The sequence below is a fragment of the Chroicocephalus ridibundus genome, chromosome 3, assembly GCF_963924245.1.
Source record: "Chroicocephalus ridibundus chromosome 3, bChrRid1.1, whole genome shotgun sequence".
Classification (NCBI taxonomy): domain Eukaryota; kingdom Metazoa; phylum Chordata; class Aves; order Charadriiformes; family Laridae; genus Chroicocephalus; species Chroicocephalus ridibundus.
This window is the reverse complement of record NC_086286.1, coordinates 88,460,886-88,478,652: the sequence shown is the minus strand read 5'-3', so window position 1 is coordinate 88,478,652 and position 17,767 is coordinate 88,460,886. Positions and strand designations below refer to the sequence as shown.

At 43.8% G+C, this 17,767-nt stretch overlaps 1 protein-coding gene across 10 annotated transcripts in view; it reads left to right on the top strand.

Annotated features, from left to right (window-relative positions):
* The window catches only part of ANKRD6 (ankyrin repeat domain 6), a 112,674-nt gene that overhangs the window by 74,010 nt on the left and 20,897 nt on the right, over nt 1-17,767 (top strand). For 5 of the 10 annotated variants that reach the window (XM_063329980.1, XM_063329981.1, XM_063329979.1 and 2 more), the window contains 2 exons: nt 3,683-3,939; nt 13,701-13,799. In XM_063329980.1, coding sequence (XP_063186050.1) covers nt 3,820-3,939; nt 13,701-13,799 — 219 coding nt within the window. In that variant the 5' untranslated portion in view covers nt 3,683-3,819. Of the gene's footprint in view, nt 1-257; nt 779-3,682; nt 3,940-13,700; nt 13,800-16,214; nt 16,555-17,767 lie in introns of those variants that run through there. The other 5 variants (XM_063329986.1, XM_063329978.1, XM_063329977.1 and 2 more) reach the window with 2 other exon arrangements.

Here is a 17,767-nt window from a genome sequence, read left to right as displayed (position 1 = left end):
AGCAGGTGCTGGCAGCAGGGATGTGATGCAGTGCCTGTAATTGTGTTTTCGTGTTCGTTTTGCACCATCTGGGTGTCAAAAGGAGTGGTCGAGCTTTTAATCATAATCCTTGGGTGTCAGGTACCTTCCTCCTCCTCCTGCTGCGGGTGCAGATGTGTTCAAGGAGAGATGCTCTGTGCATCTGAGGCACGTAGAGAGTTAAAGCTGGCGGGGAGCGATGCCACTGCTTGTCGCTGGGGAAGGGTCCGGAAGGTTGTTCCTCCTCCTGCTCCCACTGGTCACCAGTCGCCTTTTCCTACCAGCTCAGGAGAAAAGGAAAGTTGATCTTGTATTTGTCTGGGCTTCCTATCCTAATCGGACACGCTTTTCTGAGTTGCAAATAATCCCAGCTGAGGAAATGTAAAGCAGCAGCATGGGGAATGTGACCTGTTGTGCGAGCACTTGTCTGCAAAACAAGGAGCAGGAGCTGGGCTTGCGATGTGACTACCCTCCGGGAAAGGCGACCGACTGCTGCCGGAGACCTGGACAGCGTGGGAGACGTCCATAAAAGACCGATAGCTGAGTCAGCTCCTTGTTGTGCTTTTATACACAATCCAATCGGTGGAGGAGGCAAGAAGGCAAATTACATGGTAACAGCGGGGCCGCGGCAGTCCATCACTCCAGCGTGGCAGGGCATGAGAAGCTGAGGAGGCTCATGATCTCCGGGGGGAAAGTAATGCAATAATGGAAAGGCGGCGAGAGAGAGGGAGAAAAATCAAACAGCATTTACCTTGCGTAGGTACGTACCTGTTAACCAGACCTTTCCCTGGCAGCACCAAACTTTGCACTGTGTTGCGAGTCAGTTGAGGTATTCGTGTATGTTTCTAGCAGTGTGGCTAAAATCTAATGAGCATCTACAGTTTCTGCAAATTTGCTCAGAAATGTCAGCGTGTCAGGAAAATGTTTCCATTGATATTTTTGCAGTGAATATGGAAATTTCTCAGTATCGGTGATGTTGCTACTCTTTTTTTTTTAATTTCAGAGGTAAGAAAACCAAGCAGGGTCTGACCACACATGTTTTAAGACGCACAGAGCTGGCTGTCAGTGTATTGTGCATGACGCCATCCAGTGTTTGGGCAGCCAGGTTAGGTGTAAGGATGGGGACAAACAAGTGATGGCACAGTTCACCTGGAAACCACCGCTGCACAGGCAAGGGTTGGCACAGAAAGAGACCCCCCCACTGCCTGAAAAGCTGGCGGAGAAAGATCCTCGTTGTAAGGCTTGCCCTGCACTGTGCGCCAAGGGAAGGAGTGGGAAGCGCTCCTGGGTTATGGAGATGCTACTTTGGGATGTGATGGGAGGGTCAGGGAGTTATTTGGAGCAGGGCGGCAGGGCCCAAGGGGTTGGCTTGCTTCGTTAACACGTGTCACTGGAAAGGAAATAAGGAGGTGAGATCTAAACTTGGGTTGCTTTTCACAGATCAAATTATTAAGTGTAGGCCATCTGTATTTCTTGGGTTTTTTTATATGGTTTGTACTATACTGGGCACGTCACTGTGCCAGAGGGGCAGGGTACAATGTGTACCATGCTGGTGAAGGAAATAAGGGGTTTTTTCTTCTTTCTTCCGTCTTTTCTGTGTTGCCAGAGTGTCCAAACAGTGTCCATCACGTTGACGGTGTGAGTGAGACCGGTCCAGTGGCACAGGGTGCAGCACCGCTTTTCTGATGTCTATTCTTGAGCTGCTTTTGAGACCCAGAAAGTTTTTGTCTTGTTTCTCTGAATAAAGATGCAGCTATTTCCATGTTGCTCCAAACATGCTCACACCGAGAAAGCAAGAGGATGGTAAAGAAAAGCTAACCTGAATCTTTTACCTGGAGATAGTATTGCCTAATGCTTATACTTAGAAATCAAGAGTCAATTATCTGGAGTTATTTCATGGCTTTGACGTAACTTTTCTATTAACCTTGGAGAAACCAGGAACTTTCCTGTGCTTTGAATGGCCCTTTTCTAAAATGGGTGCAATATTGTTGAGCATAATGCTCGCCTCAAAGGGTGTTATAAATTAATGCTCATAAAGTGTTTTAAGATTCATTAATACAAAATACCTTAGGAGTGTAAATTAACTTTTGCAAGTATCTTCTATTATTACAAGTTAACCAACGTGGTTTTAATATATGTGAGCTTGTGATCAAAAAAGTTTAGTGTAGATCAGTGATCCTGTGGGGTCGGAGGACTTTGGATGCCACTTCGGTGACACAGAGGATCACGATACCGTATTAACCATTCAATTAAACAGGGCTCTAGCACCTTTTTGTTGCAGAGGTGTACTGGTGCATATGACCGTATAACACTGGAGTGATGTTTATTAAAAGGTCTCCCCCCCCCCATTTAAAAGGTGGGGGGATTCGTGTGCCACAAGCACCCATGCCATTTCTCCTTGTTCCTGGGAGTGTCCTCCTGGTATGAGGATGGAAATTAAATATTTCTGCTGTTCTGGCGATCATCTCCCTGCTGAAGCTGCTAGCAAAAATGTCAGTACTCCGAGTGGTGGGATTACGACGGGGAGGGTTTTGAACTATCAGCTAAACTGAGACAAACAAATCAATTTAGAGGGGCAGCAAAGCCATTAAACGGTAATAGCTTTTAGTTATTGCTGGTTTGAGATGGATTCAAAGGGATAACATGAGGGTGAATGACGTTGTATTCTATCAATCTCTATCATCTAGTTGCTGTAGCAATTACCCTTAGACTGTGCAAAGCCTGTAATACTGGTAGCTGTTAAGAAACAGTGCAGTGATATTTTAAGAGAGAGAAAGCTGTCTATCTTGAAGATGTTTTTCCTGTACTGAAACAATTAAATACCAAGGTGTGAAAAGCACCAGTAGAGCTGAAATGGTCCCAAACTGGGCAGGTTGTGGATCCTACAGCTCAAAGTGATCTGCGGATACATTTTCTGGAATTATGTCAGAAGTCACCTTTCAGCTCCAATGGTTCACGATGGTCAGTGGAGCCCAGGAAGAAGATGATGCTCACAAGTCTGCATGACGAGAGCTAAATCTGAATTGTTTCTGGGGTCGGTGTGGTGTGATGTCAGCACCGCCAAGGGAACATCATTTCTCACTGACAGCAAAGATGAGTGTTTCCCAATTGCAGGTTGCAGTCCCTCCCAAAGGTGTCCTTGGGATGGTTCGGGGGAGGCCGTGAAGCATTTTATACTCTTGAGGGAACAGTCAGCTGCCTTTAACTGCTGACTGCATTCAGTCCTTCCAGGGCAGAGGTTTGTGTATTTATATCCGCAGCCAGTAACTACAACCTCTTCTTGTTCCCTTGGCCAGCACAGGCTAAGCTACTATTAGCAGTGGAGGTAGTTAACCCATCCTTGGCCAATTAAAATTTGGGAGACCTGGGGGGAAGGAGAGAATGACAGGGGGCCACACAAATACACATTAGGCCAGAAGAGAGTTATGCTTTCAGAAAGTTTAAGGGTTTTTGTCCCAAACTAGGGGAATGAGGGCACATTGAAAACATGCTACTGTCTGCATCCCTGTGCATTGCAACAGAAGTGCAATGTCTTCAGGAGGCTCGGAGGGTTTTTTGTGACCCCCTTCTAAAGCAATGTGAAGACAAACACTCTGGGAGGAGCTGCTGCAGTGCTTCCATCTCTGAAACCTTGCTGACGGCAGTGTTGTTTTCTGATCCACAGGTCCAGAGCATGGCATAGCAATAACGTCACCGTCCAGGGAGCTGGGGTCCTTCCTCGCCTGCCTGCATGCTGCTTGAACTGATCCCAAGCCTTTGTTTTTGGACTGAAGAAACCTGAAAACCTTTCTCTCCTAATTCATGAGCCAGCAGGATGTGGTTGCCGTGCTTTCAGAACGCCTGCTCATAGCCGCCTACAAAGGCCAAGTGGAGAATGTGGTGCAGCTTATCAACAAGGGTGCCAAGGTAGCGGTTACCAAGGTAACAAGAGAAAAATGCTTTGCAAAATCCCTGGGAACTAACATAACTCCTAAACCATTGTCTGTGAAAATGCCCTCGTAGCTTTACCATTCTGAATGTGACTGAGGTTAGTGTTTAGATTTCCTTCCAAGTTTATACTTAATAGCTCATGTGAATTTACAATAGAGTGCATATCTTGTATTTATACACTTCCCAGTGGACGCAGCTGTGGTGAACGCCGAGTCCTTAGAAACATAGTGTGTCGGCAGAGGGGCAGTGACATTTTTCAAAGCGTGCATTGACTTTTGAACACTCTGCGAACTGATGAATGGAGCAATTCATCGCTGTCGAGGGAAGGCGGTTCAGAGCGCCTGTCTTTCTGGGTGAGGGGATGGGGGAAAGCCACCTGTTGCGTCAGGGTAAAGGTACGCAGAAAGCATTTCTTGCCGCTGAAGTTTCTTGGTACAGCAGCCTTGCTTATACCCGACATCTTCATTGATTTGTGCTGTGTAGTCCCCAGTCAGTTCCAGACTTGGGGGTTGCAAACTGTGTTCTCTGTACCTTCGAGATAAGGTCAGCATCAAAAGATTTCTGCTTAGATATTAAGAGAGTTCAAACTGATACTCACCGATTTCTAACTCTCAACACGTTATAAATAATACTAACATACAAAAGATGAGATAAAACGGCTGTTGCAGAGAAGGTTTGGTCAGCAAAAAACCTTAAAAAGAATTAGGTAAGTTAGATCTTTAGACCTGTAATGTAAAATTTGGGATGTCCTGTTTTTATGAACCATTGTTTTCCATCGTGTCTAGTTTTATTTGTATTTCCATATTGGTTTTGAACATTATAGATGTATGGGGGCTAATATTTACAGATAGAAAGCAAACGTGAGTACATTTGATAAGTAATCTCTCTTTTTCCTCTTTTCATCTGTCAGCGATGGTTGTTTTCAGTCCCTTTGCAGTGTTTGAGTTGTGGATAGTATTTATTTTGAAAGCTGGAGTGATCCAAGGACAACCGGTGCTTGTAAGTTTTGTTTGCCAAAACTAAGTGGCCTCTTGTTACAAAGCACAGATGTAATAAACGTGAATGGTCCCATAAAGATGCCTGATTGCCTCTCTTGTCCAAGCGGCTGTGTAGCTGATGAACAGCAATTAAAGGTAGTCAGTATTAGATTGGGAAATACTGACTTACTGATGTCTGAATGGTAGCTCCGGGTTTTGCGGTGTTTTTTTTTCTTTTTAAGATCATGAGCTTTGAGACTGCTGAGGCACCTACCTGAAAATACACAAGCAATTGAAAGGATGACGTGCTTTGTATAAATTTGTGCATTAAGGTAATTTCAAATCCAGCTTCCCCACTGTTTGAACATAAAATGGGGTGTCCTTTGTAATGGTTGCGAGAATAATCATGCCACTGATGTAACTGTTTCATGGAATTAGTTGCCACAATCCACAATTCAAATGCAAAATTGACACTTTCTCATTGTTAACGTTGTTTATTAGGCAATTACAATAAGAAGGAAATTGTGTAGATCATACTTTCAAACACAAAATCAGGTTTATTTGATAAAATGCAGATTTGCTAGAGTTGACAAGTTTTTCTTTCCTGTATGATGTAGGTGGCTTCCTGCTTCTTGCGCTTGCTTTGTTGTTCAACCCTTGTGTGGAAAATCAAATCAAAGCTCACTGGGTGGCAGAACTGCACCCAGGTGCAGAGCGTTGGTGTTTCTGTTGGAAAGCCATGCTCACTGGTGAGATGTGAGGCCATCCCTGTAGATGACCTGGGTACTACAGGATTCTTCCCTAGAGGTTGTGGGTCATCCCCATGGAGCCCAGGGAGGGGGGATGACAAAAGCTGTCCTTCTTGTCATTCTGGATGCATGCTGGCACGTCAGCAGACAGCACAGATGAGGTACTTTGGTAGCCGGGTGACAAGCCCTGCTCGGAAGAGCAAGACTGCGGAGCAGTGCACAGAGGAGTGGGGAGGCCCTCAGAGGAGCGAGGCTATGTATGTGGAGTATTTTGGAGGTGCTCACGCACTTATTCCTCCCATGCTGTGAACCAGATAGAGGTGAGCTCAATGTGAACCAAGAGGCATGAGACCAAGCTGCTGCCCTCATCAGAGCCCATCAGTTCAGGCTCAGTAATGTCTACACAGCGTCCAGTTTGCACCTGGCTCTCTCCCAGCCAGCTTGCTGCATAGGGAGAGTAGGTGCATATTTGCCTATGAAAGGCTGTATAAACATATCCTGGGAGAGCTTGGCTTGCTAATCTGGTGACACAAAGGCTGGAAGGAGAAAGAGCCATTTAAAGTCAAGGGCAAGGCTGTCACAGGAGCAAGCACATATAAATTAGCCTCAAGTATATTTAAACTGGAAATTTGAAGGGATTTTTAAGCCATCAGAGAGCTGGGGTCTTGTGCAGAAGAGGCACAGAGTGAGAACTACTTTTGGGATAGGGGTGGTTAATTTTAGGATGGAAATTAGATGGCATGCTTGTTGTAGCAGAGAATTATTGATCAGGCTTTCAGATAAATTGAAACCCAGAACCCTCTCCCCCCCGCAAGATAAAACTCATTGCAAATGAAACATAAAAGTTAAGTGTATTCATGTGCATGCCTTAGTTCTCTTATACCTGTATGTCTAATGCTTTTATTCAAAGTGTTTGGTTTGTTCTGTCGACTTAATTTTAAATTCTAGGGATTTGCTGCAGAGGAAAGAAAAAAGGGGGGAGGGGGGTACTAGTACTTCTCAGCCAAAATTCCTGCTGAATTCTATCAGAGTTCTATTGGAAGAAGACACGCAGAGACAAAACTCTCTGGAAGGAGGGAACAAGTTTGCACACCACTTTAGGCTTAAAATTTATTTCTGATACACACCTGTAAGCATAGACCGATTCTTGTGGAAAAACACCATGCAGAGCCACAGCTTGAAGTGACCAGGATCTAGAGCTAAATGCTAAAGACTTCTGTAATCAAACTGGATTAATTGAGCATGGCTTAAGAAAAATGAGGCATATTTTCCGTAACAAACCCAAGTACTCTTAAAGGCTGGTCAGCTGGCAAGCTTGCCCTGTTCTATTTTTATCATATATAGGGAAGGTCATATGATGTGGTTAATTGCTGCATCAGTAAACAACAGTTCAGCTGCAAAACAGTATTTCATTTTTGTTGCCTCTAACTGTATGATTTCAGAAGAAGAATCGTATGAAAGAATCAAAATTCAGTGGGGAGTCGGTGCATTCCTTCAGCGTTTCCCCAGGGATGCACTTGTTCTGTTTTGACAGCGTTGCTAGTAAGTCGCCTATGCGGGTGAAGTCAGCGTGCTCGTCTACACTCCAGCATCTTCTCTGACTCCAGTGAGGGACACTGGGGCTCTTTCCAGGTTTGGAGGCTTTTAAAATACGTAAAGAAGAGCTGATGGCCAGCAGATCCCAGCGCTGTTAATGATCTGATGCCAGGGAGCCCAGAGGGGGCTGGTGGCCCTGCACTGCACGTACATCAGGCACTCGTCCTGGTGGTGGGATCTCTGCAGGGTGGTTGGTCTAGTGCATGAGGTTTCATGGCTCTGCTTTGGGCATTTTGTCAACCAGCGTGCTCTGTTCCTGCTCTGCCTGGTAGAATGAAGAGGTGATTTCCATTTTTGTGCTTTTTTGTCTGACGTTCTTCACAGGTGTGAAATTTATAGCTGTTTTTCTTATGAAAAGGGCAAAAAAATGAGAACAACTGATCATACAAATTGACTGACCCGACAAGCAGGTGCCTTTATATTTTGGTGAATATGCTGCAAAAGCTGAAAATTAAGAACTGAGCCTGGTATAATTAAGTCTTTTCTTTCACGCAAGAAAGCTGGTCCCTTCTTTCAGTCCTTTTGTGGTAGAACTTCCTTTCAGTAAAGTTACTGACAGCTGCATCTTTGACATGTAAGCTCTGGGACTTTTGCTGAGCTGCTTTTCCCATGTTATTTTTCTTTTGACTTTCTGAGTTGAGACAGGTTAGGGAAAGGGCTGAGAACCACTAGGAGTGGCCCAGGAGGAATGGTGGTAGTGAGGTCGGCGCTTCTCTTGATCTTGTCAACAGAACAGTGCCTGGAGGATGGAGAGAAGTGGGATTTCACCTCCTAGGCATCAACTTCTGGTGTATCCCAAGGATGCCTGGCTGAAAGAAGGCACTTCTGGGGGAACGGCAGCCCTTAACGTGGGCTTGCTCCATGCCTGGAGGTGAAATTTCCAAGTTTGAACCTCTGCATTGCAGCTCCCCAAAAGAAAGTGTTACTGGATGTTGGGTTTCACTGGGGCACGGGCTGCAGCATTCAATAGTGAGAATTAATAGGGCCAGAAAAAGCTGTGCATTAGCAAGCACGCACGAAGGAGTCTGCCACTTGCCTGTTAAACATGGAAGAGATTTCCAGAGGAAGTCACAAAGGTAGTACGGGCTGTTTTAATATAACTTGTACAGCACCATGGGTTTTATGATTATTTTTTTTCAAAGGGAAGCAGAATATAGCTTTTTTGCAGGGCGTATCATTAAGATCATAGCTATAAAATTGAATTCTGCGGAGATGGAATGATAATTTTGAAAAAAACATAGAAATGCAAAAGGTAGTGCTTCCGTTTTGATTCAGTAATTCTGTTTGTTTGATTTGATTTTTTGAACTAGTCCTGTTACAAACCTGCCATATGGCAACACTTCTGTAATGCTGGAGTACTTGTCATCAGGATTTCAGCTTCAGAGCGTGTTGAATTCTTTAAAACAATCTTCTTTCTTTTGCTTCCTTTGTAAGTTCAGACAGAAGCAAAAAAATAAAATATATTTTGGTACTTTCACATTTTTATGCTCTTTCAGTTTGAAAAACCTACTTGTGTCTGTTTTAAACAATAAATAAAAATATATGAAAGAGGACTAGCAAACATTTAGGGACTTGCTGAATGCCTGTTGAGGTCAACGAGAAACTTTCTGCTGACTTGTGCGCGCAGCTTATTCATGGAGAACAGTCTTAACAAATCATCAGTGTGAACAAAGTGACAAGATTTGGGTTTTGTTTTTAAGCTTTCTAATAAAAGGTGGATGGGCAAGGTTTTGTGTAAGTGCAGAGTGGGTGAATAAATAACAGTCCTTGTGCAGCAGAAGAGCAGGGTGAGATGGAGAACTGAATGTACTTGCATAAAAGCATCTACAAATACATAAACACAAGGCAAGATCATGCGGCTGGTGGCGCTGAGGCCCCCCTGTATGGATTTGGTTGCAGAGTCCCTACACTGGCAGCCGCTCGGAGAAAATTCTGCTTTTAAACCGTATGTATCGACAGCTGCCGGTCGACGTCTGGAAGCTGGAATACAGATCGAACACAAACGAAAGCCTACCCTTGCATTTTACTGCTGAAATTCATGTGGCTGTTTACTATGCTTGGCTGCAACCTGATACGCCCCATAGCTCCAGCAGCGTGTCACGCTTGTTGGAAGTTGCAGCCTTAGTGCAATAGGTCCCATTTATTTTGTCAACAAGCCCGTGACATGGGAGGATTTGTATGATTTGCTGCCTGCTGAAACAATTATTTACATTTGAATAGAAGTCCAAATTGCATATCTTTTATAGGAATGACCGCTTTATTGGTTCATTAATCCCAAATTGTAGCAGTCTTTCATTTATATTTCTGTAATAACCCCCAAACCATTACAGTTCATATTTGGAAATGCTCACATGCTTATAAGTCGGTAATGTGCATGTTAAGGAGTCTCTGGTTTTAGTGTTGTCTCCTTGTAGTGGGCATCTATAGGAGACACTCTTGTTCATATACGTTTCCACTCCCACTAGGACCCATGTCGTATTCAGATAAGCCCCCACTTTGGTGCTGCAGTGGTGAGTCTGAATTGTCTATGGAGGAGACACGCAGAGGAAAATTTTTTTGTCTTCCTCCCTCTTCCTCCTAGATATTTTAGGCAGGATGATGCGTTGTTGTGAGAGAAAAATTTTATTTGAAAAAAAAGAAAAAGTCCTATTAGCCCATCAGCAGTTGGTGTAAAGGGCTGTTGGTTTGACTTGCAGCCGTGGAGGAGAAAATCGGAAGCAGGAGGAACAGCTCTAGCTATTGCTGCTGGGGCTTCCCACCGTGGCACAGACCTGTTGAAAGTTTCTCTCCAAAGGTTGCCATGCTCTGAATTTGTCATCACAGCATGGGGGGCACCCAGATCGCCTTGTCTCTCCCCCATAGTTTGTTCTGGATTGGTATGTGTGTACATAGGTGCAAACATTCCTGTATACGTATGTCTATGTTTGTATGAGGAGGTGGGTGGGTGTGTTTTTCCAGTGTTTGTGTTGCCCGTGCTGGAATACTGTCCAGCTGTACTGCCCATCTCTGCTCTCATTTTGATGTTACTGGGAAGAAAAAGAAAATCTGGCATTGCCAGTTCTTGCAGGGTTATGATTAATCTTGAGATGATCATTGCTCTTCCAAAAGCCTGAGCCTCTAATCAGTGTAATGTGCTGGAATTGATCCTCCTTCCCACTCTCCCATCCTAAGTAGGGTCACAGTTTTCCTATTCTCCCTTTATAACCATTGGGAAGAGCTCAAGGACGGCATGTATGCAGTAGCTCAGGTCTCTGAAGGTCTCTCTCTAGGGGTCTCCAATAGGTGGGATACCTCTGAACCTATGTTTCTGGGTAGAGAATCTCAAAACACACAAACCCTCTGGAATAAAAAGCAGCAATATAATTTTTAATCCTCTAGTCTTCCATTTCAACAACTTTGTGGTTTTTTTTTTAAACCAAAACCTGGGTTTTGGGAACCTGGCTGAAGTTTTGAACGCTTGGGGATGGTGATAGGGGAAATGCAGAGTTAACTCTGTTTTTTGAGTGACAAGAGTGGTCAGGGAATGTTGCCTTGCATAGGCTCCTGTCCCTGCTGGCACTGAGGACGTGGTGGTGCTTGGTGTCACTTCCTGGAGGGGCTGGAGCAGGGCAGCCCTCTCTGCCAGCCTCTACTCTTTCCCTCCTTCCCAAGCCTGGTGGCTTCACTCTCTGCCTGCCAATCTGACACCTTGCCCTCTCTCCTGTTGCCGGGCAAAATGCAGCTCTCCCCAGCCCTGCAGTGGCCTCTTCCAGTGAGTACCCTCTCCTCCAGCACCCATCTTCTGTGGCTGGCCATGAGCTGCCCAGCTATTGAGAACAGGAGACAGATTGGTCCCAGTGACAGGAGAACTTGGTGCTCCCTGGGGCGAGGGCAGCCTCCTCCGGATAACCCCATTCCCCGGGGTGACTTTATTTTAATGTGCCTTAAGGCACTGAACAGGCGGGTGAAGGTCATGCGATCTGGATTTTCTGTGGTTTTGCAACTTTTCCTTGTGCTTGTGCCCTGCCACCAGGCGTGCTCCATGTGGCGATTGCCTAGGAGATGTGTTGGGTGAGGAAAACATGTCTCTCGTATCAAAATAAACTCATACTCTGCTTTTATTTTTAGCACAGTACCTTGGCTGAACCTCATCATGTTTTCAGTGGTTAGAGATGATTATCTTATCAGAAAGTTTCCCTGCTGGGATATATTCCTGTAGTTGATGCTGTTTTCCTTTTAAAGTACGTGAGCTGGCTTCAAGTTGGGTTTGTTTGGGATTTTTTCTACTCCACGCACAGATTGCAATAAATCATTTTCATGATGTATTAGTAACCTGCTGGGAAGTGAGATGCCCGGATTAGGTGATTTACTTATTGCCATTAAGTAATGTAGAAAGTCAGAACCCATAAACCTGAACGTGCTGGAGCACATATTCATAATGCAAACATATTGCTCATGGCCGGGAATGATTTGTCAGTCTAGCATATATTCCCCCCCCACCCCACCCCCCCCGCCATGTTGCCTGGAGACTTTTATGCTTCCTGCTGTTGAGTTATCTGGCACAGCGACATGGCTCTCCTCCCGGCTGATGGAGAAGGAAGGGTGCTCAGTGCAGCTCAGTGCCCTTCGACGCAGGGGCAGGCGTTAAGGGAGCTGTGGCCAGGTCGAGTGCGAAGCGCCCAGGCAGCAGGCTGGATGGCCCCCAGGGACAGTGGTGAGAGCTAAAAGCGAGCCCTTCCCACGCCTTCAGCAGGGTGGGAATGGAAGTTTCCCATGTGGGAAGGAGCTGTTGCCGCTAACAGGAGACAACATTTGGGTTTTGAGGCACCCGCATGTCAGAGTGGATGAGGTCTTTTCCCTTAGGCCTGGCTCTTCAGATCGATAATGTAGGACAATTAATCAACTTCTAACATTTTTGAATGACATGGACATTTTGACCCCAGCCGTTCTCTGGATTTTAACACTGGTTTTCCTTTTTGCTCTGAAGAGGCTGAATTCCCAAGGCTGTACCAGCTACGTAGGTATAGCATTTACTGTGTGAAAACAATCCTGTCTTGAGCTTGGTTTTTTATTTGCTTGAAGTAGCTTTCCTGCTGGACAAGTTGCTTAAAACCCCAGAGAGCTGATGGTTACCTTCTGCTTACTTCAGGGCACTAGAAGCCAGACAGCTCTTGAGGTGTTTGCTCCTTCTGTAGGTGACATATTACGGCCATTTATCTTCCTTTGCAGGGTAAATCACTGGATGGAAAAATAGACAATAGCAGTAGTAATGATGAAATATATATATATGTACACACACACACACACACTTCCTAGAGCAAGAGTTAATTCTTGATTTTCCCTTGTGAGTTTTCTTTTTCAGGTTGTATGGGTTAAATGTTTAGGGAATTGCTTGTTGTAGCTCTCCTCTGTTGTCCAGACTGCCTCTTACAATCTCTCCCCTCTTTGAGACTCTTCACATCAACTCTTATGCCTCTTTTCGGAGAAGCAGCCTGTTCCCCTTTTCCTGAAACGTTGCATTCTAAATTCTGTCAAAGGATGATGCTGAAGTGGGGCTCAGTTACAAGTAACTATTGTTTTCCTCTTGTTATTTCACTTAGATTTTTGGAACCCATTTGTTGGGGAGATGCCTTTTTTTTTTTTTTTTTTTTTTTTTTAGAAAAATGATTTTACTGACAAATTTTAATCTTTAGGTTTTTTTTTTTCCTCCTAAAAACCATATATCATGTGTACATCTCACTAATTGAAGCTTTTCTGTCTTTCTGTTTATTGGGGAACCATCCTTGATTACACTATAGATTGAATTTCTCATGACTATTTTATACTCTTACTTTCATGTGGGTTAGAGCTTGGTAATGTTTAAAAATAAGTATTGTCAAAAAAACCCTGACAGATCTTTGGCAAAAGATCTGGTTGTTGTATGCGTGAAGTCACTTGGAGTGACTACAGGCCTTTTGTTCCTTTTAAGGGGAGCGTCTGTCATACACAGCAGTCCAGTAATTCTTATTTCTATTGCAAAGATGGTACCCATTACAATATATGGAGCAGCCCACTATTGCAGTTTTGTCATACAAAATGAAGTTGAAAGTGGTTGACAATTCTGTGCTCCAGAGGGAGAGAAACAAAAGGGTCATGCATTCTCTTTAGGTGTGGATACAAAGCCAAATCTGAATTTGTAGGGAAGTATCCATACCTAAATACAATACCCCTTTTGTAGAGTATCATCTGGATAACCTGAAATGCTGCAGGAGGAGGAGGAGGAGGAGGAGTTTTCAGCATAAACAAAACTACAGTAAAGCCTTTGGTACATTAATATATGTGAGTTGCTGCTATTGCAGGTTTCAGAGAGCGAGGTATGAACAGAAGAACAAGGAAAAGCAGATAAAATTCTGGTCAACTACCAAGCATTAAAATCCACCTTAAGGTATTATTATTTTCTTCTCATCCATAGCATGGCCGGACCCCCCTGCATCTTGCTGCCCACAAGGGTCATCTCCACGTTGTCCAGGTTTTGTTGAAGGCAGGTTGTGACCTGGATATTCAGGATGATGTAAGTAGATTTAACCTTCTTGCTTGGGGTGGAGGGGAGAAGGTAAATTGCAAATAACAGTAGACCTTCACTTCTTTAAAGTAGGATTAAATGAAAACAAAAGCTATCTCTCTATTTTCTGGTTGGGAGACATAGCCTCTAATTTGGAGACGCAAAACTGCATGGGAGACAATGTAAAACGTGTTGGTTTTCAACAAATAGCTTGGTCCTCTTCCTGAAGCTGCAGAGCTTTATAAGAACTCTGGTTGTGCCAGGCGGGTGTGAGTAGCAGTGAGAGTTGTTGTCTGCCGTGTGGTATAGAAATTAAATAAGAGCTCGTTGTACTCCATGGGAAAATCCCTGGAGGACGTCAGGTAGGGGACACAATCCGTTGTGATGTTTGCCTGAAGTGGGAGATGCTTTTTGTGTAGACTTACGCCGCAGCGTATGGAATATTGAGCAGCTGCCCGGAGCACTGTGTGGCGGCGCAGGGAAATGGTCCTCTTGGCAGCTGCGCTCCATGTGGGGGTGGTGGCATCTGTGAGCAGGTTGTGTGGTGAAGCACCAGCGCAACGAAACCAGCTTTTGAATTTAGCAAATGGTAGTTTGTTTTCATTCAGTAAAATATGTAAGTTACTCAAATTTCTCGGTTTTCCGTAAGAATAGTTCTAATCTTGGATCAGGCTTTAAGGCACACTGGAGTGACCGGTAACATGGCTTTAGTTCCCTCACTCTGGTGAGCAAAGGTATAGGCTGAAATGTCCAACAGCAGTTGAATAACCGTGACTTCTACAGATTTTTTGCTAACTTCGATGGCATGCTGGAACAAGTTTGAGGAAGAGTTTCTTTTGTTCCCCCTGTAATAAATAAGGTGAAGATTCTTCAAAGGACCTCGAGGTCCAAAGGGGGTTAGTAAAGGCACCTGTATGGCTATTAAAAGGACACTGGAAACATCTAGGTGCCTTTTGAAAATCCCCTTAGGCATTTGTTTGCCTCTAGAGAATCTTAAATATCTATAGAAATTGGAAAACTGGTTTCTTTCTCTGTGTGAGTAGCTGCTTCCCTGTGGGACGTGAGCAGTCTGTCTGACAAGCTTAGGATGGGGGTACTGGTGCAGCCAGCTTTCTACTGGAAAACTTGTTTTTCTAGGAAGAAGCTTTGCTTCCTGCGCTCTTTATTCTTTCCCTATGCCCATCTGTGAAATGGAGCAGATTTGCAAGTGTAATGGTAGTCTCAGTTTATTCAGATGTATCCTGAGTATGGTTTTTTGACTTCTCTCAGCAAAAATGATTCATTGGGTATTTAAAACAAAATTGCAGGTATGTTACAAGTACAGTCAGTTTTCCTGAGAACAGCAAGTTGTTGCTGTAAGAATGCAAGAGCTTCCACCGATTTGGTCAAATTGGGTTTCTGTGAAAACTGTTTTTTGAGTAAGTCTGGGGTTTTTTTTAATTCTCTAGGAACAGAATCAAGGCTGTTTATATGTAAACGTGATAGCCATAATAGAAAACCAATAAATCAGTGTTTAGTATCATTTCAGTTTAGCAAAGAGTCTTGCACTGTGGCAACATTCAGCTTGTAGAAGACCTATTTCACTTGCCTTGCAAGCTTCTCAGGGGCTTTGTTCACAATAACTGGATACAGCTTCGAAATGTGGTGACTAATCTGTACAGAATAGATGCATGCTTGATTCACAGACACTGTTTCTTTAGAATGTATTTTGATTTTAGCGCTGTATTTAGTACTAGTAATTTGGTTGGGGTTGAGGAGAACCTCAGGAGTTGCTGAGTCTTAGCAGGTGTGTTTGGATTTGTCTCAGAGGGAGGAGGAAGTCTAAAATTCCAAGTAAAGATTTTTGCTTCTGAAAGGTATTAACTAAAATATTTCTGCTTTCCTTTTACATAGGTCTTCAAAGAAGGTTCTCTATTTATGGTTTCTCTGTGTATAATTCATTTTTACACTTTATTTGTGTCCCACAGAATATGTTCATACTCTCTTCTGGTTGCAAGCTATTGATTATGCCTTCTGTCACTTTTACTGTGTGCTTATTTGGCAGTGAAGGCATCTTAGTTTCAAGTGTTGATTAACATTTCTACATTTCAGTACTGTTTTTCAGGAAAACAGATTTAGGTTCAGGGATGAAATTGCTTATGAGAGTGGGGAGTATCATGTTTAATTGAAAAGTAAATTACTTAGTTGATTTTTGTCTGTGCTGTGTTGTGATAACACGGAAAAATCTCCAGGTTCTAAAAAGATGACCTATATTTTATTTTTCTAAATAACAAGAGAAACCTAAACACATTTTATTTTGGAGTTGACTCTCTTTAGCTAATGAACGAATGCAATACTAACTTTTCATCTGTCACATGATAAGCAGAAACTTAAAAGTTACTAAATGTTGTGGAAACATTAAAACACTCGCTTCATGTTCTACAGATGCATTCTTTAAAACACAGTAAGAGCCGTAAGAATTAGTTGAAGAATGACCTCCAGTGGCCTGGAGTGGGATTATTATGAATTTCAACCGGTGGAGTCCAGCTCTGTAGAGTACGCCACCCCGGGAGCTAACTCCTTCCTTCTCCCTGCCAATACTGAAAACTCTTACTGGGATCCCAATGCCATCTCTGAGTGGTCAATGAGTATCCATACAGCACACACCTCAGAAATAGTCAAGGAGAAAGTTGCCCCGGTGAAGGAAATCAAGGACGAAAAAGATAAGAGAAACCAGAAGAGAAAGGCTAGGAAGGAACCTAGAAGATCAGAAAGAGAGAAGGAGGTTAGAAACCTTGTGCGTCGACCCTGCCTTGAGCTTGACGTCTCCCACGGCTGCATGCTGCGAAACCTTGGCCGGGCGGTCTGGCATGACCGAGCTCTTCTGCCCTGCATGGCTGCATGGCGGGCTTTGCGCTGGCTGCTCTGCATCAAGTTCCCTGCCCTGTGCGCGCGCTCTGGAAGTCTAACTGGGAAAACGAGTTGATTTAAAACAGAGGCCTGAGGCCCCAAAACTTCTCTTCTGGAAGCTTCAGTTTAAGACGCAGAAAATTAATTTCAAATGGAACAATAACCCAGGGTTCATAATCATTTCTAGCCGAACGTAAATATGCAAAGTGGCTTATTCCCGTACTCCCATTTCAGTCTCATTTAAGCTGTAATTTGTTTCCTTCATGTTTATTTTTTCAGGCCTTGCTCACTTCTGCTGGTCATGCATCATCAGTTATGAAATTATTCTTACTGTGTATCATGATGATTGCCTTTCTTTAGCGAAGGAGGAGGAGAGCAGCACACTGAAATTGAGAAACACTAAGGCGCATTCAGTTGCCTTTGTGTAGAGCTGCTTCAGGATACCACATATGCTTGTATGCTCCTGCGACTATTTAACACTTCCTTGTATTTTCACTTCAAAATGTTTTAAACTTTCTACTGTGAATCTAGTGGCTTGATTTCAAAGTATAAGACTTTGCAAGTGCCATCCAGCACCGTGTAACAGGGCTTAAAGGCATGAGGTTTTGCTGGTTATTTTGGTGCAATTCTCCTGTAGCAAGACAGTTTATTTGGTGATTTCTGGAAACACGGAAAGACGGTGAGGAGGCAAAGTGTGACACTGGAGAGGGGCTTTAAAGGGGGTCGTACAACTGATGGATGCTCTGGAGAATAGGAGTGTGCAGGAAAACAAAGTAGGGTGGTTATCGTATTGTTTTAAATCAGAGAAAGGAAAAAGTAACATGTATTTAAAAACTAGGGTAAACCAAATCTTGTTAAATTTGGGCAGTAGGGTCTATAGTAGAGACTCCAGTAGCCCAGGAGAGCTGGCAGAAGTACTAATACCTGCGTGAAGCCCATTTGTAAGTTGCTTGTGTTGTTCCCTTTCCCTTGGGGTGGACTTCAGATGTAAAATAGTTGACTGTCTTGTTCTAGGTGCCTGGTTCCAGTGGTTGCATCCACTGCTTTAAGTTAGTCAGCAAATGAAGAAATTTGAGGAGGTAATTGCA